This window comes from Cetorhinus maximus, chromosome 17 (assembly GCF_964194155.1).
Source record: "Cetorhinus maximus chromosome 17, sCetMax3.hap1.1, whole genome shotgun sequence".
NCBI lineage: Eukaryota > Metazoa > Chordata > Chondrichthyes > Lamniformes > Cetorhinidae > Cetorhinus > Cetorhinus maximus.
In genome coordinates this window covers 66,269,977-66,285,934 of record NC_135895.1, presented here as the reverse complement: position 1 = coordinate 66,285,934, position 15,958 = coordinate 66,269,977, and the positions used below count along the sequence as shown (strand labels likewise).

Here is a 15,958-nt window from a genome sequence, read left to right as displayed (position 1 = left end):
GCAATACTGGAGAAACAGGTCGAGTATAAAAGAGAGTCATACAATCTAATTTTATAACTTTTTGCCTCTATTGCATTCTTGCACTACCGAATGTCTTGCTGAAACATGTCATTTGCAGACTGCTAGATAGCATATTTTATATTCATATCTCATTTCCACATCTGGTAAGTGTAGGTTCTACACTTTAATATTGACACTCACTATTTGTTAATTCTTGCCAGCTAGCAAACCATCAATACATCCATCTCTAAACTCGGCAAGAAGTTCTGATCAGTCCCTACTGCTTTCTCTTTCCCTCTATGCTTCATCAATGACCTTCCCTCCATCATAAGGTCAGAAGTGGGGATGTTTGCTGACAACTGCAAAATGTTTAGCACCATTCGTGACTCCTCAGATACTGAAGCAATCCATGTCCATATACAGAGTGACCTGGGCAATACTCAGGTTTGGGTTGATAAGTGGCAAGTAACATTCGCATCACACAATTGCCAGGCAATGACCATCTCCAACAAGAGAGAATCTAACCATCGCCCTTTGATATTCAATGACATTACCCTCACTGAATCCCCCACTATCAACATATTGAGGATTATCATTGACCAGAAACTGAATTGGACTAGCCCATATAAATGCTGCGGTTACAAGACCAGGTCAGAGGCTAGGAATCCTGCAAACGAGTAACTCACCTCCTGACTACCCAAAGCCTGTCCACCATCTACAAGGCACAAGTCAGGAGTGTGATAGAATACTCTCCGCTTGCCTGGATGAGTGCAGCTCCCACAACACTCAAGAAGTTTGAGGCCATCCAGGACAAAACAGCCCACTCAACTGGCATCCCATCCACCACCTTAAACATTCACTTCCTCCACCACTGACGCACTGTGGTAACTGTGTGTACCATCTACAAGATGCACTGCAGCAACTCGCCAAGGCTCCTTCAACATAACCTTCCAAACTCATGACCTCTACCACCGAGAAGGACAAGGGCAGCATATGCATGGGGACACCGCCACCTGCAAGCTCCCGTCCAAGCCACACACCATCCTTACTTGGAAATATATCGCTGTTCCTTCACTGTCGCTGGGCCAAAATCCTGGAACTTAACAGCATTGCGGGTGCACCTACATCACATGGGCTGCAGCAGTTCAAGAAGATGGCTCACCATCACCTTCTTAAGGTCATTTAGGGATGGGCAATAAATGCTGGCCTAGCCAGCAACAGCCACATCCAATGAAATAATAAACAATTTTTCGAATCTCCCTGTCTTGTGAGATGAAGTGCATCATCCAGGCACTCAGCAGCAATGAAACCTGCTTGATCAATGGGGTGCGGAGTCCAGCTGCCTATCGTGGCTGAGGCTTAGGTATAAATCCTCTGAGAAAGGATCTCAACACCCTGCCACGTGCTATGGCCATCCTGCCTCTTGCACACAACATGCTGCTTTATCTTCTAACTATTAATACCAACTGAATTCACAGGATCTCAGAACTGTTACGGTGTTGAAGGAGGCCATTTGGCCCATCGTGTCTGCACTGGCTTAAGGCCTGAACACAAAGATTCATTATGTACTGGCTTCGAAAGTAACTGATACAAAGACTAATAAAACATAATTCCTCTTCTCCAAATTTATAGCAACAATTGAATAGGTAGGGCATTATTTTGGTGAAAAGGTGAAGACAGGGCTAAGTGGATATTGTGTTATTAAGACATGTCTGTTCAAGTTTGGTTTTAGCCCACATTTTGGGATACTTTGACACGATTAAAACGTGCCTAGAGGCACTAAAGCAGACACCTACAGGGCTTAGCACTCAAGTATTGATTAAAAACAATTATGGTGGTGCAGTACATGTCACCTGCACGCACACATTTCCACTGAAGTAGCGCTAGAAATCTTCAGCAATGACTTGCTTATGAGGAGAGGTCATTAAATCAAGCACAAGCTATCAAAGTTGTGTGCAGCCTCTTTGATGAATGTTAGCAGGCAATTTAATTGGCAGAGTCTTAATGATCTTTGGGGTGGTCTCTTCATAGCGCAGACTTCAACTCCTTTACAAAGATGGTGTCTTGTGCTACAGGGTGAACCAACATTCCAGATCAAGACTCCATCTTGGCCACCTCAGGGGGTTCTTTTGCACCACGTATCAGGGGGGATATTGCTCCATGACTCTAATGAAATGAACGATTAATACTACTTGCAGTAAAAAATACCAGCAGCTGTAAGCCAGTCAGAACTGGGGGAGATGGTGGTGTAGTTGTAATGCCACAAGTCTAGTAATCCAGAGGCCCAGGATAATGCTCTGGGGACACGGGTTCAAATCTCACCATGGCAGCTGGTGGAATTGAATTCAATTAATAAATCTGGAATTGAAAGCTAGTCTCAGTAATCGATTGTCATAAAAGCCCATCTGGTTCACTGATGTCTTTAAGGGAAGGAAATCTGCTGCCCTTACCTGATCTGGCCTACATGTGACTCCAAGTCCACAGCAATGGAATTGACTCTTAACTGTCCTCTGAAATGGCCTAGCAAGCCATTAAATTCAAGGGCAATTAGGGATGGGCAATAAATGCTGGCCTTGACAGTAATGCCATTGAAAGAATTTTTAAAAATTGCGTTGAAATACAGGTTAGTGTTATATTGATTCCAAGCCTGTTGGTGAAGTAGGAAACTAGACTTTTCTCGACAATAGGTTCATTCACAGTACGTAGCATTACATATACCTGCTCCCTATCAATCAACCCAGTATTCCAGGAGTCTCTCTTTATAAGTGCTCTAAGTACATAATTAAACAACACCCTTTGCCTGTTTATCTTAACAACATAATTAACATACCATTAACAGTTAAAACAAGCACTGAAGGCCTCTTGCTGAGCAATCCTAAATTTAAGATATATGTTTTATCACCATTTAAACAGTCACTAAGTAAACAATTTTCCAAATCAGAGAACATGTATCATTTTTTTCCTAAAATGTTCACCAGCTTAAAGCAAGACAAGAAAAAAAATTGAAAGCAGCACAAGCAGCTCCTTTGTGTAACAGGCCTTAGATCTATTTTGGAAGTTATGGCTTCCTGACTTATTTGTCACCTGCCCCATATTTTAGCCACACAAGGCCAGCCAAGCAAAAGATCAAACAACGAAAGGTCCATCAAACGTTGTCTGAATATTGGTGTCTAATCCTACATCTTGATTTATATTGGAAAAGACTTCAAGGTGACCTAATTGAAATGTTCAAGGTGCTTCAAGGAATTGACAAAACTGATTTAGACAAGTTGTTGACTAAGCGGGAGGGTTCAAACTTATGAAGTTGGGAATAAAGGGGAGATTAGGTAGAACATTTTCATCCAAGTGTAGGAGTAGTAGAATATATTATTAGGGAAGCAGATTGAGATAGACAGTATAAATTAGTTCAAGAAAGGATGCATTTCTGAAGAAAGAAGGAATTAAGCAAGATGCCATATGGTGAGATGGTCAGCAGGGTTATCAAGGGTAATAGCATATGTTTGTTCAGTCTAATATTCTTGTATACAATTTATAAAAAGAACTTACAACATTGAAGACAAATGAAAATTCCTTCTTCGCTCCTACTTTGATGTTCTCTCCAATATTGAAGGAGGTAGTGCCCAAGGTTTCATCCATCACATAATTTGCATCCATGAGGGTAATCTGTAATGGAAACACATATCAAATTATTCAAGCTCACGAGTCCACAGCAAAATCCAGATAGACCACATGCAAGCAGCAGGCCACAGTAACTTCCCAAGCTTTCCTGCAGGACAGGATTCCTGATCCAAAGCACCTTTCAATCTGCAAAACCACCTTTCAGCTGAGTGGGCCTGGGATGTCTCTGTGCCAAATTGGCATAAGCGGGGGCAGGCAAGTGTAACTCAGTAGCTGACTGAGTGCGGGAAAAAGCGGGAGGTCATGTAACTCAGCCAGGAAGGTGAGTGGTGGCTTCAAACTGTTTCTGCTCCTGCCTGCCTCGTGTATTCCTTACCCCAAGACAGCGACTCTGCACAGGCACCAGCAACTAGGCAAAAAAACAAGAGGGGAGAGGGGCTGCTTAGTGAGTGAACGGGAAGAGAGGATGGTGTGTGTAGGGGAGGGAGCTGGTGGTTGGTGTGGGAAAGAAGGACTTTACTAAGTCTTCTGTCACCAGGGGATATGATGAGCTTGCCTGAAACCTAAATGAGTACATGAAACAATAACATTTTGCAAAGTATTTTTAAAAACTCAGGTTTTCATATTTTTATATATTATATATTAATCTATAATACATGCATTAATATTTTATACTGAATGTTACTATGCTGCTTTACTACTGTTTTGTTTTTGCTGGCATCATGTTAATTTTCAAGTGTTAAAAGGGGGTCACATTGGAAAATATTTTGGGAAGCACTGGAGTAGAGGAACCATCAGAAATCAAGGCACTGTAATGGCAAAGGGAAAACTGAAAAATATAAAGTGATTAAGCTGCAAGAGGAAAATAAGAAACATGTGAGTAAAACACTAAAGCAGGATACCTGCGGTCTGACCGCAAGAAAGACCCAAACCTCCCTGTCACTTGCCATTTTAACACTCCACCCTGCTCTCTTGCCCACATGTCTGTCCTTGGCTTGCTGCATTGTTCCAGTGAAGCCCAACGCAAACTGGAGGAACAGCACCTCATCTTCCGACTAGGCACTTTACAGCCTTCTGGGCTGAATATTGAATTCGAAAACTTTAGATCTTAAACTCCCTCCCCCCATCCCCACCCCGTTTCTTCCCCCTCCCTTTTGTTTTTTTTTCAATAATTTATATAGATTTTTCTTTTCCCACCTATTTCCATTATTTTTAAATCTACAACTAATACCTTGTCAGTCTTTCCACCCCACCCCCACTAGAGCTGTACCTTGAGTGTCCTGCCATCCATTCTTAATTAGCACATTTTCTTAGATAATACCACCTTCAACACCTCTTTGATCCTTTTGTCTGTGACATCTTTTGATTATCTGCTCCTATCACTGCTTGCTTATCCCTACAACCACCCCACCCTCAACTTCTCTCTCCCCCTCACCCCACCTTAAACCAGCTTATATTTCAACCCTCTCCTAACTATACTCAGTTCTGCTGAAGGGTCATGAGGACTCGAAACGTCGGCACTTTTCTTCTCCGCCGATGCCGCCAGACCTGCTGAGTTTTTCCAGGTAATTCTGTTTTTGTTTTGGATTTCCAGCATCCGCAGTAGTTTTTTGTTTTTAACTAAAGCAGGATAGTGTAGGGTGTGTGGCCCAAATAAACATTCTTTATACAAATATATAGAATATAAGTAATAAATTGAACAAATTCCAGGCACAAATTCAACTTGGAGGGGATTACATGGTAGCCATTACTGAAGCAAGACTGCAAGGCAGTAAAAACTAGGAATTAAATATAACAGCTTATAATGTCTCCAGGAGAGACAGGGAAAATAGCAGTGGGGAAAGCATCTTCTTAATGATTAAGTCACTTCAAAGATAAGAGAGCATATAACGAGAGTTACACAGGTAGTGGAGACTTTATGGTAGAATTTAAAAAAGAGGAAATGATTCAAGGCTTTTGTGGAAGTGCTGCAGAGGCTGCCTGGCAGCAGCTGGGAAGTGGTAGATTGTATAAGTGCAGAGATTAGACAAGCATATTGTAGAGGCATAGTAGTTTCCATGAGAGTTTTAATTTTCATATAAATTGGAATAGGCTTTCATATAAATTGGTATACATGTCAGAGAGGTAATGAATTTTTTGAGTGTGTCAGGATAGTCTTCTGCAACAATATGTCTAAGAACCAACAAGGAAACCAACTATATTAGATTTAGTAACGATTTAGTGAACAGCCTAACAGTGCCTAATCATTATATGATCAAGTTCAATACAGTGTTTGAAAGGGGGAAACGTGAAACAGATATGAAGATTCTAAAAAAAAAATATTAATTTTGCTTCCAATTTCCACCTCTCCATCATTTTCACATGGTCCATCTCTGACACTTCCCTTCCCTTCCTTGATCTCGCTGTCTCAATTTCTGGTGATAGACTGTCCACCAATATCCATTACAAGCCTACCGACTCCCACAACTACCTCGACTACAGCTCCTCACACCCCGCTTCCTGTAAGGACTCCATCCCATTCTCTCACTTCCTTCGCCTCCGTCGCATCTGTTCTGATGATGCCACTTTCAAAAACAGTTCCCCTGACATGTCTTCCTTCTTCCTTAACCGAGGTTTTCCACCCACGGTGGTTGACAGGGCCCTCAACCGTGTCCGGCCCATCTCGCGCGCATCCGCCCTCACACCTTTCTCTCCCTCCCAGAACCATGATAGGGTCCCCCTTGTCCTCACTTATCACCCCACCAGCCTCCGCATTCAAAGGATCATCCTCTGCCATTTCCGCCAACTCCAGCATGATGTCACCACCAAACACCTCTTCCCTTCACCCCCCCCACCCCCCGGCGGCATTCCGCAGGGATTGTTCCCTCCGGGACACCCTGGTCCACTCCTCCATCACCCCCTTCACCTCAACCCCCTCCCACGGCACCTTCCCATGCAACCGCAGAAGGTGCAACACCTGCCCCTTTACTTCCCCTCTCCTCACCGTCCAAGGGCCCAAACACTCCTTTCAAGTGAAGCAGCATTTCACTTGCACTTCCCTGAACTTAGTCTATTGCATTCGTTGCTTCCAATGCGGTTTCCTCTACATTGGAGAGACCAAACGCAGACTGGGTGACCGCTTTGCAGAACACCTTCGGTCTGTCCACAAGCATTACCCAGACCTCCCTGTCGCTTGCCATTTCAACACTCCGCCCTGCTCTCATGCCCACATGCCTGTCCTTGGCCTGCTGCATTGTTCCAGTGAAGCTCAATGCAAACTGGAGGAACAGCACCTCTTCTTCCAGCTAGGCACTTTACATCCTTCCGGACTGAATATTGAGCTCAACAATTTTAGATCATGAACTCTCTCCTCCATCCCCACCCACTTTCCGATCCCCCCTTTTTTTTCCAATAATTTATATAGATTTTTCTTTTCCCACCTATTTCCATTATTTTTAAATGTATTTCCATCCATTGTTTTATCTCTACCTTTCAGCCTATTTCGATCCCTGCCCTTCACCCCACCCCATCCCCACTAGGGCTATCTGTACCTTGCTTATCCTGCTTTCTACCCTTAATTAGCACATTCCTTTAGATAATATCACCACCTTCAACATCTCTTTGTCCTTTTGTCTATGACATCTTTTGGCTATCTCCACCTATCACTGGCCCTCTATCCAGCTCTACCCACCCCTCCCCCACCCCAACCACCCTTAAACCAGGTTATATTTCACTTCTTTCCTATTTTTACTTAGTTCTGTTGAAGAGTCATATGGACTCGAAACATTAACTGTGTTCCTCTCTGCAGATGCTGCCAGACCTGCTTTTTTCCAGGTATTTTTATTTTTGTTTTGGATTTCCAGCATCCGCAGTTTTTTGCTTTTATGAAGATTCTAGAACTAGGTAAGGCTGAATTCAATGCATTGAGACACTGACTGTCATCAGTAAATTGAACAAATGTGTTAATGGGTAAAATGACAGAAGATCATGCAGGTGAGCAAAAAAGAATGTGTGATACAGAACCAGTTTCCAAGAAGGACAGCCGTGGACGACCAAAGAGGTAAGTGACAACATAAAACTATAAGAAAAGACATTCAAAAGTACAAAATAATCGCAGGTTCTAGCGAATAGGAAAGTTAGAAAGAACAACAACGGGTGAGAGAGCAGATATTAAGAGCTACAAAAAAGGAGTATAGAAAAAAAATTTGCAAGGGATATGAAAATCCACACAAAAAATATCTAATTACATTAGGGAAAAGACGGTGGTTAGGAGAAATCTGAGCCCCTTGATGACAGTGATATTGTCAATAAAAATAAGGAAATGTTGGATATGCAGAAAAATTTCTTGGTGTCAATATTTCCAGTGGAGGAAATGGTCATTATTTCACATATCCCAAGGAATAATATTGAATCAGGAACAGGGACTCGCTGATATTGCCTTAAACAAAATAACAGTAATGAGAAAATAATGGCACCAATGAGTGTCAAGTGCCCCAGACCAGATGGTTTCCATCCTATGATTTTAAAGGAAATAGGTGAGAACATTGCAGATGCCATAACTAAAATGTTCTAAACACCTCTTGATTCAGGAACCATTCCTTTATATTGTAAAGTTACACATGCAAAAATGAAAGGTGAGAGGGGGAAAACTAACTTATAAACCTAACATCTGTTGTCAGGAAATTACCAGAGTCTATAATTAAGGACAAGGTGATTGTAACTCTTTCGAGTACATTCACAGTTCTTGTGTTTTTTTTTTGTTTTTTTTTCCGGGAGTGGGACATGAACCCACAACCTTCTGACTCAAAGGCGAGGGTGCTATGAACTGAGCCACAGCTGACACCTCACAAGGTGATTGTAGGGTGACCTTGAAATATTTTAGCTGATCAAAGGAAGCCAACATGGATTTGTAAATAGTAGATCATGCCTGATGAATCTGATTAGCTTTTTGAAGACATGACTAAAGCAGTGGACAGGGGGATGTCTATGGATATTACTCATATGGACTTTCAGAAGGCATTTAAGAAAATTCCTCATAAGAGCCTATTAGCTAAAGTTGAAGCTCATGGAATTGAACTTGAATTATTGACCTGGTTAGGAATTTTGCCAAGTGGCAGGTGACTGACAGCAGGGAAAATGGGCAGGTGCTCCAATTGGCAGAATATGGGGCAGAATTCTCTCTTCAGCAAGTGGGGGCACGGGATCCGCTCGCTGACACGTAAAATGACGCGTGGTGTTGTCAGGCGGGCGTCCCAAAGTCAATGCTCGTCATTTATATTGTCAGTTCAGAGGGCGCCCGCCGAACTGTCAAAGGCCTATTTAGGCCATTATTAAACTAATTAAAGCTGTTAAGAATGCTGCCCGTCCAACCTGCTCTTCACCCAGGTAGCCTTCAGAAAACACATGAAACCTCATCCACGGGCAGGATGAGGTTTCACGAGGGATTTAAAATTTGTGTTACATTTATAATAAAAGTAGTTGACATGTCCCAGCTCATGTGACGGTGCCACATGAGGGGACATGTCAATAAACTTTTTCACATCATTTATTATCTTTTTAAAAGTAACATTGATCTCCCTGAGACAGCACTTTGCCTCAGGGAGATCTGTGCACTCTTTCGTGCACGTGCGTGAAAGAGCTCACTCCCAGCTCAGGGAAACCCCCCCTGCCAGCACAGGGAGCACATAGCACTTCCCAGCCCCACGTCGCGCTGGGCGAGCCTTAAATGGCCTGCCCACGTGAAATGGCGGCCCCGCCCACTCACGCCCGCTCCCGCACAACACCCCCGGTGGGGGGAAAAGGCTGCCCATGATTACTGCTGGTCTGGAAGGATTTTTTTCATTCATTTACGGGATGAGGGCTTTGCTGGCTGGGCCAGCATATATTGCCCATCCCTAGTTGCCCTTGAGAAGGTGGTGGTGAGCTGCCTTCTTGAACTGCTGCAGTCCATGTGGTGTAGGTACACCCACAGTGCTGTTAGGGAGGGAGTTCCAGGATTTTGACCCAGTGACAGTGAAGGAACGGCGATATATTTCCAAGTCAGGATGGTGAGTGACTTGGAGGGGAACTTCCAGGTGGCGGTGATCCCATCTGTCTGCAACCCATGTCCTTCTAGATGGTAGTGGTTGTGGGTTTGGAAGATGCTGTCGCAGGAGCCTTGGTGAATTCCTGCACTGCATCTTGTAGATGGTACACACTGCTGCCATTGTGCGTCAGTGGTGGAGGGAGTGAATGTTTGTGGATGTATGGGGCCTCAACTATTCACTGCATTTAGTAATGACTTAGATGATGGAATAGAAAGCCACATTTCCAGATTTGCTAATGACGCAAAAACACAGGGCTTTGCAAGCAGTGTGGATTAAAGCATAAAATAACAAAGAGATAGTGATAAATTATGCAAATGGACAAAACTGTGGGAAATAGATTTCAATGTAGGCAAATATGAGACCATCCACAGGCTAGAACAGGATGTTTTCTAAATGGTGAAAAGCTAAAAACAGTGGAGATCAAAAGAGACTTGGGGGTTCCAGGTACATTGATCATTGAATTGCCATGAACAGGTACACAAAATAATCAAGGTGGCTGATGGAATGCCATCCTTTATTCATAGAGAACTAGAATACATGGGGCTAGAAGTCATGCTTCAGCTATGCAAAACCCTGGTTATAGCACACCTGGAGTGCTATGAGCAGTGCAGCTTGGATTTACTAGAATGAATACCTGAACTTCAAGGCTTAAATTATGAGCTGAGATTGTTGGGAACTAGGACTCTGTTCCCTAGAATTTAGAAGATTAAGTGATGATTTGATTGAAATGAGCAAGATATTAAAAGAAACAGGTAGGGTAGATAGATTCTGCTGGTTAGGGAGCTAGAACTCAGGCCATTGTCTAAAAATCAGAGGCTGACCTTCCAGGAATGAAGTTAGGAAACACTTTTACACACAAAGGGTTGGTGAAGTTTTGAACTCTCTTCTACAAATTGATGCTAGGTCAATAGTTAATTTTAAAACTGAAAGTGATTGTTTTTTAGTAATTTAAGTTATTAAGGGTTATGAGGCATAGGCAGACATGTGGATTTAGATCACAGCTCAACCATGATCACATTGAGTGGAGGGACAGGCTCAAGGGACAAAATTGCCTACTCCCATATTCCTGCAGAAAGTGTCAAACTAGTTTTAAATGTTTTCCTAGTATTGGTGAGGAGAGATAGAAGAGCATGGTGCCATTTCAGTCAGGATCATCTGATGTAAGTAAGATAGCAATGACTCTGATGCATCCTCACAACAAATATTCGTAAGGTGTTGAAGGTGCTGTCAACATAATTTTGAGATTCCTTAAGATGTAACTTTTCACAGATGATTTTGATATTTAAATACAACATATTATACTTCTAATATGCTTCAACAATAATCAATAATGTAAATGGATGTGGAATTGAATATTGAAATCCAATTATTTGAATGAGTAAGTTTTACCTCCATAATATTCTTCTCATTTGGATCAAGAAGAAATTCAAATGTCTCATTCCATTCTGGGTCGACAACGTTGTTAAGATATTTGGTCCGTTTTCGACCCTCTGGCGCCGTGGCAATGAACAATTCCACATAGGGATCAGGAGTGTCAACTGAACAGACAGAACATAAAAAATGTCACTGCACAAAGATTCCTACCTCCAAAACAGCATATCTCTGATCCCTAATCCCTTAGTTTCACCTCATTGCGAAAGTGTGGAATACAGAAAACCAATTGCATTTTCCAGGGTAAATCATTTATATTGTTTAATTTTGGGGGAAAATATTTAGCTTCAGACAAATCTTCATGCTAGTGAATGTAATAACTTCCCTTTCAATATTCCTTTTTTGGGAATTTTGAGCTCACCAAATAATGGGATATTAATCTCAGAGAATGGAACATTTCTCACTTCTGCATAAGCCATATGTACTAATAAGTCAGTTGCAACTTGTCTGACAAAAAGACTATTTTATCCTATCCTAAACATGCACAGTACCTCCAAATTCAAAAGAACACTCTTACCATACCAAAGTAAATTGTTCCACTTGCCATGCCAGCCATTCATTTCCCCTCCCTATTGGATATTTTTAGTCTAGTACTAAACTATGTCAATAGAGCAGGATGATACACTATCACTTATGGCAGTCATCATCAATCAGTCATTCTTAGGAGGAAATTAACAAACCTCACTTGCTTCCTCAACTCTGTTCCAACAATGGGGAGTATGTAAGAGGAGACTAGGCAAGATTAGGCAGAACTACTTGTGCGATAAAGTGATGGGAGGTGGTTGTTGGGGGAGAACAACATCCCTCATGTAAGCAGAGAGGTTCCCAGTGAGGGGGTAGGGTTAATAGAGAGGGCCCATTCACAATAACATAAGAAATCAGAGTGTTCGTCCCTTCGAGCCTGCTCCGTCATTCAATAAGACGATAGCTGATGTTCTACAGCTCCACTTTCCTATCCTCTCTCCATGTCCCTTGACTCCCTTAGTATTTAAAAATCTATTGATCTCTGCCTTGTAGATACTCAATGAATGAGTCCTCTGCAATAGAGAATTCCAAAGGCTCAACCTTGTGAATGATATCAACTCAGTCCTAAATGACCAACTCCTTATTCTGAGACTCCCTGACAGCATCTACCCTGTTGAGCCTCTTAAGAATGTTATATGTTTCAATGAGATCACCTTGCACGGTGCAAGATGTTAAAAGATAAACTACTGCTGTCTTCTACTCTACTGGGAGCAAATTTTTAAAAATGTAATATTATTATAGCTATGTATGCCCAGCACAATACAGAATTCACACGCTGTCTAATTCAAAATTTCCACATTACATTTTTTTTTAAAAAGTAAAGAAATAAAGGTCATCATTTTGAATGCTTAGGAAAATTATGGCTGATCTTCTACAGCTCCACTTTCCTACCTTGAAAAAGGACCGACACACTCTGACCTAATAGAGGTCTTCAAAATTATAAAAGGTTTTGATAGAGTGGATACAGAGAGAGTGCTTCCTCTTGTGGGGAAGAGCAAAACTAAAGGCTGTCATTATAAAATTATGTAATCATTATTACAAAATTCAATTGGGAATTTAGAAGAAACTTATTTACCCAGAGTGCTGAGAAGGTTTAGAAATTCAGAGTGACTTTTCAAATCACAAAGACATGGTGGTGATGGATAGCCAAGAGAATAATTGGACTTTGTCCAATATTTACTCAACAGCAATTAAACATTGTGGTCTTAACAGGACACTGCTTCATCAAGCAATACTGCACTACATGGCTTCAAAACATCTGCATAAACTGGTCAATCGCCTGACTCACTGGCCTATACTCATGTAGGAACTAGAGATAGCTTAAGGAAGTTACATTTGTATTTGTGGCTGTTAGGAATGAGTTTCAGCTTGTATTTTAAATTTAATTTGTGTTTCTGTATGTGTGTGTGTTAAGGGGGGAACTTGAGTTTAGTTTCATTTTAAAATTTGCCTGCAAGTCAGAAGGATTTGCTTGTGCACCTGCATTTTTAAATGAGATTTTATGACTTGAAGTGGTTTAGGGAAGTTAAAACAGAGTAGAAAACTGGGCTGTTGCCTAGCAACAGGAGACCCACAGAGACAGAGCAGAGGGAACTGCAGAGAGCAGATTTCCCAAAAGAACAGAAAGGTCCCAAAGCCAAGGAGTGGGACAGAAAGGTGGGGTCCCAAGAAGGCCTTCTAGTCAAAGGAAAAGTACAGGCATCTAGAAAAAGTCCTTTTAAGTGAAGTTAAGTGTGAGGACCAGAGGAAGACTCCAAGCATAAAGAGAGAAAGCTGCAGGACGCAGACTTAAAACAAAATAGGCTTGTGGGAAGCCAGAAGATCCGAGAAGGCAGCCAAAGGTTGGTGACTCCTTACTATGGGCATGTGAAGCAGTGGCGTTCTGTTGGCATGACTAAGTCTGAGAAAGAGAAGGAGGTGGACTCTTGTAGAAGGAGTCCAAGGGAAAGCATCATTTGGGAGAAGATTACAAAATAGTTCTTGGAGAGTGGAGATTGGAAACCCTCGTGTGAAAGTCAGAATTCAGTGAGACTGGTTGCCTCATCGTGTGACAAGCATCTGGGGGAGTTGATGAGGGATCAATTGCATCTGTTTGGGGTGGCATCTGTCACTTGGTTTCAGAGTGTGGTGTGTTTGACCACAGGTCGCTGTCATGAAGCTATTAATGTATATATTATTGGAAAATATATTTCTTTTAAAATAGAGGTTTAGCCTGTGGGTATGTCTTAATTGGATTAAAGCCAGCTAGTCTAGGTGCTTTAATGTGTACTAGTTTTGATATGAAAGAGAGATAGCGTGCATTTGCATTTTTTTGAATAGAGCATTCAAGAAGTGGGGTGAATTCTGGCACCTAGTGAGTAGAGACCATGCAATATGTTTATATTCTAATAAAATTGGTACTATGAAAGCGGTTTTATTGTTAGAAGAGGCTGGTGATACAATAAGAATTTATATTCAATGAGCAGTGCTAGGTATAACTTCAGCAGTTTTGTGTGTGTAGAGCAGAGGCAATATGAGATCAAAAGCAACCGTTAGCCTCCGTCGCCACAGGAACCAAAGTGAAAAGAACCTTATTTTGAATGTGTAAGGTGAAAATGCTTTGCCTGGTGTTCGGTTAAGTCTATGGGTTGCTATTACCTTAATGGAGATTAGTTTGGGGATTTGTTAAAAGTTATGATCCTAGTAATTTGTGGCCATGTGTATATATTTAACTTGTGAAAATTAATAAAATATTTCATTTAGCTTAATATAAAACTTCTCGAGAAGTGGTGGTCTGATTCTTGAATTTAGAGTTGCATCTCAAACATAACACTTAAAATTATAGGTTATGACAGTTGTTTAAAGTTTCCCTCTGGGATGTTTTTTTAAATAACTCAATTTTACCAACTGCTCGGTCATAACAGTTGCCTGTTAGTTTACATGGACTCTGTATTTACCGTGAACCTTAGAGTATAAGATAGCTTGTGTAACTTGTGTTATCCTTACGAATCTGTATATATATCTGTAAAAGTATAGCTATGGGTGAAGGAACACTGTAATATAGTTCATTTCCTCTTGTTTAATAAATGTTTTGTTCTTTTGTTAAAAGTTAATCAGCTGTCTCCTGTGACTCTGTTCAGTAGCCACTCTTCATGTGTCGAAACAAAAAATAAAAGTTAGGATCTATCAAGCTGGGTTCCACCCTGGGATCAGGCTTGTCCAGTAGTAACATCAGCTGGGATGGTAACTCGTAGCACCAAATGGGGTCATAGCAAATCACTTTACAACTTGCCCTATTTTCTTTACCATTAACATTTAGAAGCCCATTTTGCACTTCTGACATAGTTCAATTTCAACCCCATTGTGTGCAATGTCACTGAAGAATCATCAATTATATATTTTTATTTATTTGCATCACCTTGAGTGCTGATGAGTTTGTTGGAGCCTGATTCTGCAAGAGAATTGAAAAAAATCCACACAACTGAAATGACCATTACAAAAGCATGATGGCCTTTTCTTAAGTAATATGGCATTGGTGGGGTGCTGGCAGTGATCTTTGGGGGTCACATTACTATTTAAATGAAAGCATTTCAAAAAACAAACAAGATACAAAAACGGGGAAAACAGGGCACTGAAGTTAACATGGTTCAGTTGCCCAAAAAAACTGTATTGTTCAATAATGAATATGTTTGTAAGACCTGCAGATTAAAAGTGAAGCGGGTAAGAGAAGTATCATTTGCTATTACCACCATCTAGGATGCTACAGCCTAGTCCTGACACATAAATAGTTTATTGAATATTGAATCACATACTGATAATCAATGTTGGCACAATGAATGTAAATCTGGTGAAAATAGAACCTTAAAGGGGTATTCTCTTGAAAACTGTTGGCAAACCTTTTTGTTTTGGTTAGGAAGGGAGAAGTGTTTGAAGACCATCTGCAACTTGAAATTAGAATCATAGAGCCATGGAGTTCTACAGCACAGAAAAAGGCCCTTTGGCCCATTGAGTCTGCACCGGTCAAACAAGTGTCTAACTACTGTAATCCCATTTTCCAGCACTAGGCCCATAGCCTTGTATGCCATGGCATTGCAAGAGCATATCCAAATACTTCTTAAATGTTATGATGGTTTCTGACTCTACCACCCTTTCAGGCAGTGAGTTCCAGATTCCCACCACCCTCTGGGTGAAAAAATTCTTCCTCATATCCCCTCTAAACCTCCTGCCCCTTACCTTAAATCTATGCCCCCTGGTTATTGATCCCTCCACCAAGCGGAAAAGGTCCTTCCTGTCTACCCTATCTATGCCCCTCATAATTTTATACACCTCAGTCATGTCCC

The 15,958-nt window shown here is 41.4% G+C and overlaps 1 protein-coding gene across 4 annotated transcripts in view; it reads right to left on the bottom strand.

Annotated features, from left to right (window-relative positions):
• Positions 1–15,958, bottom strand: part of LOC144692469 (cytosolic phospholipase A2-like) — a 173,599-nt gene that overhangs the window by 75,620 nt on the left and 82,021 nt on the right. For 2 of the 4 annotated variants that reach the window (XM_078561374.1, XM_078561372.1), the window contains 3 exons: positions 15,037–15,069; positions 11,073–11,221; positions 3,547–3,663 (listed from right to left, as the gene is read on the bottom strand). In XM_078561374.1, coding sequence (XP_078417500.1) covers positions 3,547–3,663; positions 11,073–11,221; positions 15,037–15,069 — 299 coding nt within the window. The remainder of the gene's footprint in view (positions 1–3,546; positions 3,664–11,072; positions 11,222–15,036; positions 15,070–15,958) is intronic. The other 2 variants (XM_078561373.1, XM_078561375.1) reach the window with 1 other exon arrangement.